The following is a 9732-nucleotide window of genomic DNA, read 5'->3' on the forward strand; positions in this document are numbered from 1 at the left end:
TAATATTTGCAAGCTAGTCCATTTTCCTAACCATTGGAGTTGCTCTAATATAGAATGATGTACCTGTAGTCTCGTAGATAATTTGTGGTAGTTATTAATAACTATAAATCTGTCACTCTGATAGTGTGCTGTAGTACTCCATAACTGAGTAAAAATATCTTGCGTTAAGTTATAAACAACGAACGATACATGACTTTGTCACTAAATTTCAACTATATGTATACCCTTGTTGCTCTATTCGTAAATTGGTTACATTGAATCTCATTTTCCTTTAGCATTTGCACATCATTGGACATTGGTACTATAGCCTTCCTAGTTACTTGCTTACTTAGTTGATAGTAATTTATTGCCTAGTCCTCGGATAATTGGTTTCTAAATCTACTTCTCATTTCGAAGTAGCTTTAGCGTGCAAATTCCGAAGGCTAGCAAGTCATTCTCCATGGTCCATGGATAGCCATCCTGGCTGCCAATATACTCGCTCTTTTAGTTAGATTGTTGATTGATGTTTGCCAATGACCAAGTTATAGCTAATCATGTTTCCTTTACTGGATAACTTTTGATTCAAAGGCCAGTCAAAACACCAATGCAATTGTACATCTAAAGGGCCAAATATGAAACTTTGCATTTACTAAGAGATTAAGAGTATAGAAAACATATTTGGTAATTGGTACAATACTGCTATAATAGCGTTTGATGGCAAAAATTTCAAAATACATATGTACAGAGATACTTTGTATAAGATAGTATACTGTTGATCAGTCTTTTTTTCATCTTCATCATTTTCCTTTCCTTTATCTAGTTAGCACAGGCAACAATTCTAGTTACAGGGTCACGGAACAAAAACTTCGGTTGGTTACCGGTATACACAGCCACACAGCACTGTACAGGCAGTACAAAAATTCACACTTAATGCCCAGTAAATTATTCTCCTCCTCCCCCACTGTAAACCACACTTCCCTCCAAGCAGATATGCAGATACATCTTCAATTTACCAGGCTCTTTAAGCATGAAACAATCAATAACCGGGCTCTAAAAAAGAACTCCCCAGTTGTGATTTATGGACAGCAGTTAAACACAACACACACAAATTCCAAAAGCAGTCACATTAGGTTAAAGTTTACCAATAGATCACGACCAGACAGCAAGCGCTGACATTAAAGCAGCACCCATGAAAAGAGCAACGTAAGACACAACCTGGAGTCTAGTGTTCGATCTCATTTTCTTACTCATGAAATCAGCTGCTATTAGGTCAACCAAGGACATATAGACTAGGATCCCTGCTGATATAGAGTCGAGAATTCCCTCAACAATGAGGGCTCTTGGGCTAGCCGGGTTGTAAAAGGAGGCAAGGCCGATACCTGCAGCAATGCCTCCAGGGGTTGTTAGGGCGAAGAAACAGGCCATGATGATGGTGGACTTTTCCTTGAATTGGGCTTGAGCTATACAACCTCCAAGGGCAAAGCCCTCGAAGAATTGATGGAAGGATAATGCAGCAACCAATGGTTTTATTGTGCAAGGGCTGTGAGACACTCCTAAAGATAATCCAATGAGGACCGAGTGTGAAACAATTCCAAGCTCCAAAACCTGCACACACAAGAAATAATATAATTAAAAAAAAAGAAAAGAAAAACAAGTGCATATAAAGAAGGGGGAAACAATAAACAAGCTTTTCATATTTCCATCAATGTAAAAAGGTATTATTTAGCATTAATGAGCTTCCAAATGTTCCAACATATTAGCTAAAAAATACAGTTCCTGTATCTAAGCGGCATTGCTTCTTAGCTTGGGGTGGTTTAGCTCTTCAAGCACTACATGAGGCAGAGCAAAGGACCATCACTTACACTATGCTAAATCCACTTTCTTTTATCTAAAATAGCTGAAACCACTCACCTTAATAAAGATCAGTGCTTTTGAAACAGTCCTCAGCATCTATAACAAAAACTCGTGTGTGACATTCGATTAGATACTATTTCAGTATCTTTCAATGCTAACCTACATAAAATCCCTGGTCATTGAGGATTACTTAAAGATGAAAGGCAAAAAGTAGTTGGATGAATAATAAAAACCATTTCAACAAGACGCTAGATACGTTCCCCCCTTTTCCCTTTTGTTCCATACCCTTAAAAATACATTGGTCCAAGATTCTACAACTGATTAATGGAGAATCAATAATTGTTCAAGTAGACTTTCTATCTTTTCCTACTGTTGCTTACTCAACGAACCATATGCTCAGAAAGAAAAAGCTCGTCCGCTAATTTAGTCTTTAGCAGTAGAATCTTATTTTTAAAAAAGATCAAAAAGGACCATCTAAACAGTATATGCCACAAGATTTGGCTTAGTTGCTTTGAGTAAAAAACCACCTCTTTTCTGTTTGTCTTTTTTATTTATTTATTTTTATATATATAAATATATATATTTTTTTTGACGAAACCTCTTTGATTCAAAGAACTTACTTTAACAAGCAAACTTTTAAGAACAAAAAATAAATGGTTAATACCAAAAATATCAAGGAAATGCCCTACTCAAACTGTTTTAGGCAAATTTATTTGAAACATCCTAAAATATCTTCAAAGTTTAACTAGTTGAATACCCCACTACAAATTTAGAGTTTAGTTTGTTTTATGAGAGGTAAAGAAATCGTCAAATCTTCTCAAATTACAGATAAGAAAGGAGTATATTTTCTAATAATTATTTTTTAAATAAAATATGAAAACAATTGTATCTATTGTCCTAAATTGTTCTTTTATCAAAGAAATACACTTATCACACTCAGTCTCCTTGAAATAGTCACTTGCACTCACTAAATCATCGTGATTATTAATAAGAATAAATTGTGTAGAAAGCTTACATAATTCATAATTTTCAACAGGATATGAAGGGTTCATGATCAACCGTGACCATTATTCAAATCTAAGGTGACTTTTTCTATTAGAAGAAAGGGAAGGCCAAGAAAATTGCTAAGTTGCTAATGCTAGAAACTATTCAAACGTGACGTGATTGTATTTTGTAATTGCCCTACTTGTTTACTTTTTCTATCAACCATTGAATATTTCTACACACCAAAGAATATACTTGCTTAAGGAAAACACTAACACGAATCTTAACTAATCAACCCACATGGTTGTCAACTCGAGACATCATATACTCCATAAAAAACGAATAAATAAAAACTGTCGTTCAATGGCTTTTTAGATGACAAACTACAATTCAAACAGAAATTGCGAAGTAATGCAAGGGACCAGTGAGACACATGCCTAGTACGTGCACACCATAGAAGTAATTTGATAGCTAATGGAAAATGCACACCATACAAGTATACATGTCATTTGAAGCAAACAAGTTGCAAATTCGTGTACAAGATAAGATAAGCAAATACTATCATTTCCATACATTGACCCCCTAAACCAATGAATGAGTTGAGACCTTTTCATACCAAATTATTTAATTAAAAATATAAGCAAATACTATCACTTCCGTAGGTAAACTCTCAAAACTAATGAATGTGCTGAGACTGTCTCATACTAAATTATTTAATTCTAGTTAAACGTTGCTCTCTCAAAGTCACAATTGCGACTAATTCATACAAGACTTTAGCAAAACCAAAATAAATAGAAGGCATTTAATTTACCTGAGAAATGACCACATGGCGGGCATTACTATCTCCACCAAAGCTATGAGAATGTCCATGTCCATGACCATCATCATACACTTCAACAACATGTCCATCAACCCCATTACCATCATGACCATGTTCATGAGCATGAATCCCCACAATGCTCCCTCCTCCACTACTACTCACCACCAACCGATCAGCCGGCAAAACCCCGGCAGCCGAAACCGAGTCAAGTGACCCATCAAGCCCCAAACCATCCCCTTTCCTCTTCATTCTCTCCGCTCTCCTCTCATACACTTGTGTCCCCACAAAATCCACAAGCAATGTTACCAATGCAGCCATCATTGCAATAAAACCCGAAAACGGAAAATCCGACCACGGGTGAGTCGGTAAACATGAGTTAGTAAGATTTTGACCAGCATCAGGCAACATGTGTACAAACCCAGTAGCAAGTATAACACCAGCAGCAAATGCCTTTGCTGCTATGAATAGATTCCCATCAGTAGCAAGAAAACTCTTTCTCCGGCCGAGCAACGGAATCGTAATCCCCGTTGCTCCGGCCACTAAGATAGACCCAATTGCCACCAGTTTAAGAGTCAATGCGGCCGTGTCGTCGCGACACATCGAATCAGACAGCTTACAGGTGGCATTAGACATTGTTTCTTGAAATTGCCTCAAAAGGGTACCTATATTTGGTAAAAACACAATGCCAAGATCGTTAGATTCTGGTAATTTCCTCACTTAGTTAGACAGAAAACAGAGTGTTGTTCTTGTTCTTATATCAAAATGGCGATAAAATGGAGTTTTCATTGATCAATCATTTATTGTTACGGGGATTTTCGCTTGTCGAGGAGTTCAAGTTGGAATTAAATTCGCAGATAAATGGTCCCAAAACTCTGAAATTGATGTTACGGAGTACTATATAAGACAGAAAACGAACATTGATTTTTATAAGGAGGGAAAATGATCCAAGAAAATCAACTTTGTTTAGGGGTGCAAAAACATTTGTTTTCCCCCTAAGAAAATCCCATCAAATCTCGATTGGACCAAAATTGACAGTGTAATTCAAACTAGTAACATAGACACATAGTCGAATGACTACGAAAGGAGGTAACATTGAAGAATGAAGAAAAACCAAAATACTAAAATAATTACTTGCACTTTAAAGTTTGAACTAGTAACGTAACAAACTTAAAATTTTCAGATACTCATCAAATAATCAAATTTACAAATAGTGTAACTTGAACTAATAGCTTATATGACCACAACAAGGTAACATTCAAACAAAAGATAGAATACAAGTATATGTAACTTGAACTAGTAACGTAACACTTAAATCGAAATGAGTCGAAAAAAATAAGTATACCTGACAACACATTAAAGTTTTCCCTGATGGGCTTGAGGCTGAGTATTGGGAACAAGAAATCCTGTTTGAGAAATTAAAACCCATTATAATTGAAATCAAAACTCAACTCAATTTTTTTTAAAATTTTTTTTTTTGAGAGAAAAAGAAAAGAGAAGAAAAGAAAAATAAACAAACCTGGAAGAAGGAAGACATGGGAAGAAATACAAGTGATAAAAAGGGTTTTATATAAAAAGGGTATATTTTTTTAAGGACACGATTCTCGAATTACGGGAAAATTTTGCGTAATTCAATTCGCAATTTGTTGGAAAGAATGATAGATAGTTAGAGAGAGAAAACCCCTTTTTTCTTCTTTCTCTCTCTAGGTTTTTTTGGATTAACAGGGATGATGATAATAAAGAGGTGAACAAGAAATATGGTTTAACAATGTCGACATTTATCAAGAACATGGTTTTTCATTTCAGAATTGTTCAACCAATAAAGGTAACTTTTTGGGGAGAGAATGTGTTAAGAGTGTCGACATTTTTTCCTCATTTTTTTTAGGTGATTATTGTCTCTCTCTTCTTTAATTAATTAATTAATTAATTATTAAGTTGAAGTAATTTTTAAAGATTTATTTTTGTTTGTAATTTGTAGTGCGACGTGTTTTGGCGGCAAGCTGGGTGACTGTTTGCAAGGTGTTCGATGAAATGCCTCACTGAATTTATTAAGTATTGATTTTTTAAATATTACTGCTGTATTCTTTTGGGTTTTCGTATGTTATGTTTTCTCTTGTCCCTTTTATGTTTCGTTAATTCTTGCAATCTTGCTCAATGTTCTTGTATTTTATTAAAAATTGGTACTTGATTATCCTGCTTAAGAAATAGTGCCAAATTGGTTGATTTTTAGGCAATTTTATTTGCTAAATTGCAATTATTGTTTTGGTTGGCATTTGTAAAATTGCGAGTTTTGATTGTGAATATTTTGATTTGTAAACATAGTGGTTGTGAATTAGAGAAAGACGAACCAATTTACCTTGTAGAGTTGGATATGAAATGATGGTGAATTTAGTTTCTAGGATTTTTGTAATGTGTGATGTAAATTGGAAATCCAGATTTTCAAGTAATGTCTTTGATGGAAATGCCGTTGTTGCTTTTGCTTGCTACCCTTAGCAATAGTCAGCATCATGCCATTAAGTCAAGATGAGTATAAGGTCAATTGCAATTATTGTGTGAAAACTGTTAGTAAAGGTATATACTTGTATATTGATTAAAACAATAGTTGGCTCGAGTCCGGAGAAGTAACATGCTGTGAGAGGACTCCAAAAGATGTATATAGAGAATGAGAGTAAATTTGGAAGGCTGCCACTCTAATAAGAAGCCAAACCTATTGACTGTTCTTTTGGATATTGCCTACTGCAATGTGTTTTAAGGTTTATAGGTAGGAGGCTGGCCCAATTAATCTCCGTGATAAACAAATTTTGTTTATTGCGGAGTAAAACCGCTACCTCAAGTAGCGATTTTGAGCAAATAGCAGTTTTAAGGCAAAACCGCTACCTCAAGTAGCAGTTTTACTCATTTTCACCGCAAAACTTACACTTTTGTCCTCTTTGTTTATCACGGAGATAAACTTGTATTTCCTCTATAGGTAGTGACAATAGCTGTATTATTTTACCTGCTAATTGGCCTTTTCCTGGGTAAGAAGCACTTTGCAGTGGGATTATTTGCTCTAGTTGATTGGTGATTATCCGTAAGGTTTATGTTGTGGCACAATTGTTATTGCGGGGGTGAAATGTGGTGTTGCACGTGTAAGGGGTGGTTCAGGCTGTTCTATTTTGGTCTGTACAAGGATTGATCTGTGCTTGAGACCTTGTGGGGTGTTAGTTGTGTTGTTGTGTATGTGTAGGGGATTGCGAGGGAGTCTTGGCGAGTAAGGGTTGTGTTTGTCTGTGTGTTGTGTGCGAATTGTGTAGATGTTGTAGCCACAGGGCTGTTTTAGTATGTGTGTGACGCTACAAGAAGTTTGCTTGGGTGTGACTGCACTTTGGGCAGCAAGTGCAGAGGCTGCAGGGGACAGAAGACTGTAAAATGGGTGTGTTGGGTGTAAAAGTGGCTGCTGTTTGTTGGTTAACATGAGTGTTGGGGCTCTTTGGGTTGCCTAGTTTGTGAGGCTGTGTGTTGCATGCTGAATTGATTTTAAGTTTCCGTTGCTGCACTTTGCTTCCTCTGTTTTTTTGATGCAAGTCAGTGTGTTGCACAATGTACAAGAGTAGTTTAGATATGTATTTTTTTAGAATTGTAGTCTCAACAAGTTGTCTAATAAGCGAGTTTCTTTGGCATCTGCCGTATAACTATTTTACTTAGTATAATCTAGTGATTTTCTTATTGAATTATTAGTATTGTATTACTGATAGTGTTTTAAAATGATAAATTTTATTAGTACTTTCTATTTACTATAAGAGCAATTAATCATTCTTAATGAGTGGTTAAGTTGATTACATGAATTTATGTGGATCACAAAATCCCAGAATATAGATCGTGAGATTTAAGAGTCTAACTATAACTTCTAAAGCGATGTTACAGAAATAGTCTAACTGTCTAAATCCCGGAATGTTGGTTATAACTTCCTAGAATGTATGAATTTGTATGAATTCATGTTGATCCACTATAACTTCTAAAACGTTGTTACAGAAATTGTTCAACTGTCTAAAGGCTTCAAGAGTCTGAATCTTGCTTTTTAGGTTGTTAGAAAGGATTGATCTTTCTTTTTGTTGTGCCATGTTTTGTGTCTAAAAAGCTCGCTGTCAAATATATCTCATCTGTGTCATTTTCTTTTGTTTCAATAAATATAAATATGAATAGCAGAAGAAGCAAAGGGAATAACAGAAGAGTAGTGCCAGTGAATGACTTGACTGACTACTCTATCTAGCATTTCCAATTGTCTTATTCTTTTTGTTATTGATGTAACAGAAACTAACTTAATGTTGCTTTCACTTTTAGGTAGTCATATGGAATTAAAAGAACTCGTGATTTTTGCTTCAAGAAAACAAAGAACTCAAGGTTTCTAGATGCGGTGAACACTACCAGTTTTATCACGCCACATAAGCAAATCCCACTAAAAAAAGAGGGAAGCTGAAATTTTAGGGAAGATGCTGAAAATGGCCTTAGGAGTCAGGTCTTTCTGTTGTTGAATCACTCTGTCAGAACATTCTTGAAGCTGATATTGTTCTCTTTGCTTCTCCTAAGCAATTACTCTGTGTTTTGTATGTCATGTCTTCTCTTTTGCCTTTTATATTCTATTAATTCTTGCAATATAACCAAATATTCTAGTGTTCTATCACAAATTAGGTACTTGATTATCCTACCAGTATAATTTCGTAAAGATATGTTTTGCAAAATTTCTATCTTCTGAGTATCATTGTTTTCCTGGTATATTATGTGAAAAGATTATTATGTTTAAAAATTAGTTCCAAAATTGGTTGAGTTGTGAAATTCTTTTGCTAAATTGCAATCATAGATTGGTCAACATTAATAAAATTTCAAGTTTTGATTGTGAATATTGTGAACTTAGTAGTTGCCAGTTAGAGAACCCATGTTAACCTTTTAAAGTTGAATATGAACTATTGTAAATTTAATTTCTGGTTTTTTGTAACATGTGATGTAATTTGGAAATAAAATTGGCTGCAGACTTCCAAATTCTCTAGTTGTTTTCTGAAGTTCGTCTTCTTAGTATGTTGCTACATTATATACTTAAGTATGCAACTTAGCAACTTGTTTACTTCCTGCTTTGGCCCATGCTGGTGATGTGGACAAAGAGGTGTACCTGTAATTGGATTGCATACAGACACTCTTACGCAACTCTTTCACCTTAGTAGATGTCTGTTAGCGGACTTAGCATGGAATTCTATATGAGCTATGAACACCCCATCATAAATGTCTATCCTGCATTTCACAGGATTAACGCTGTGATTTAATCCTGCAATATGTGTTTAGAATTTACTTAGAAAAGTAACAACTGGTATGCGCTATATGGCTATGTTGCAACGTGCGAATATGAGCAACTTATTGCCTTTTGTATGACTTCAGTTTGGTTCTGCCTGACTTCGATTTGATGCCACCTGAGCTCTTCACAGATTTTTCATCAAATACTGTTCCTGGTTATATCATATTCTCATGTGCCTCGATTTTGATACAAGAATGCAATTGATGAGAAGTTGAGTGACTTGCACAAGGCAATGTCTTTGATAGCTCTAAAAAATCCACCCACATTTAAGGCGAGCTATTCTTTCCTCTTCTACCCATTATCAGATGTACCATGTACAGTTGCTTGTGTCTTGTTGAATCCCGCTTCCACTGTCCGGCATGTAAAGTCTGCATGATTGCCTTCGGTAATTGGTTATTCTGGTTTTCAATATATTTGCATCCTGTCTAGGCTCTTGTGATTCTTTAAAGGCACCTGTAATTAGCTCTCTGAAGCAGATGTTGAAGGAAAGTTTTAATTTTGACTTGCTAAATATGAAGTATAGAAAGTGGCTTATCAAATCGGGATGGCTTAAAATAAATACGTGATTTGTTTACGGACAGAGGGAGTGAATTATACAAGGTATAAAGTATGTAGTTATGGTTGTCATGATTTATGATTAGGGGATGTAAATCTTTTTATTGGAAGGGTAGAAACAAAACAATATCAATAGTTATAGGGTAAATTCAAGTTTCTCTCTTGAGATAAATCTGTGAATATATCTCCTCTCACAGCCTAATCATTTTCTTTAATTTGT

At 35.2% G+C, this 9732-nt stretch overlaps 1 protein-coding gene and 1 long non-coding RNA gene across 3 annotated transcripts; one reads left to right on the forward strand and one right to left on the reverse strand.

Moving 5' to 3' along the window:
• Positions 1-589: 589 nt before the first annotated feature.
• On the reverse strand, positions 590-5412 carry LOC110719511 (zinc transporter 4, chloroplastic-like). Its single transcript, XM_021898465.1, has 4 exons — positions 5154-5412; positions 4980-5040; positions 3629-4299; positions 590-1584 (listed from the first exon to the last, which is right to left on the reverse strand). Exons 1-4 carry the CDS (start codon positions 5169-5171, stop codon positions 1129-1131), a joined length of 1206 nt encoding a protein of 401 aa, XP_021754157.1. The 5' UTR covers positions 5172-5412; the 3' UTR covers positions 590-1128.
• Positions 5413-5426: 14 nt separating this feature from the next.
• LOC110719512 lies at positions 5427-8642 on the forward strand. Of its 2 annotated transcripts, none has more exons than XR_002511115.1 (3): positions 5427-5519; positions 5613-5686; positions 7955-8642. It is a non-coding gene; the product is annotated as an uncharacterized LOC110719512 (long non-coding RNA). The 2 variants fall into 2 exon arrangements; XR_002511113.1 differs by having other exon boundaries at positions 5613-5653.
• The last annotated feature ends 1090 nt before the right edge of the window (positions 8643-9732 follow it).

Source organism: Chenopodium quinoa, unplaced genomic scaffold, assembly GCF_001683475.1.
Source record: "Chenopodium quinoa cultivar QQ74 unplaced genomic scaffold, ASM168347v1, whole genome shotgun sequence".
Taxonomy (NCBI): domain Eukaryota; kingdom Viridiplantae; phylum Streptophyta; class Magnoliopsida; order Caryophyllales; family Amaranthaceae; genus Chenopodium; species Chenopodium quinoa.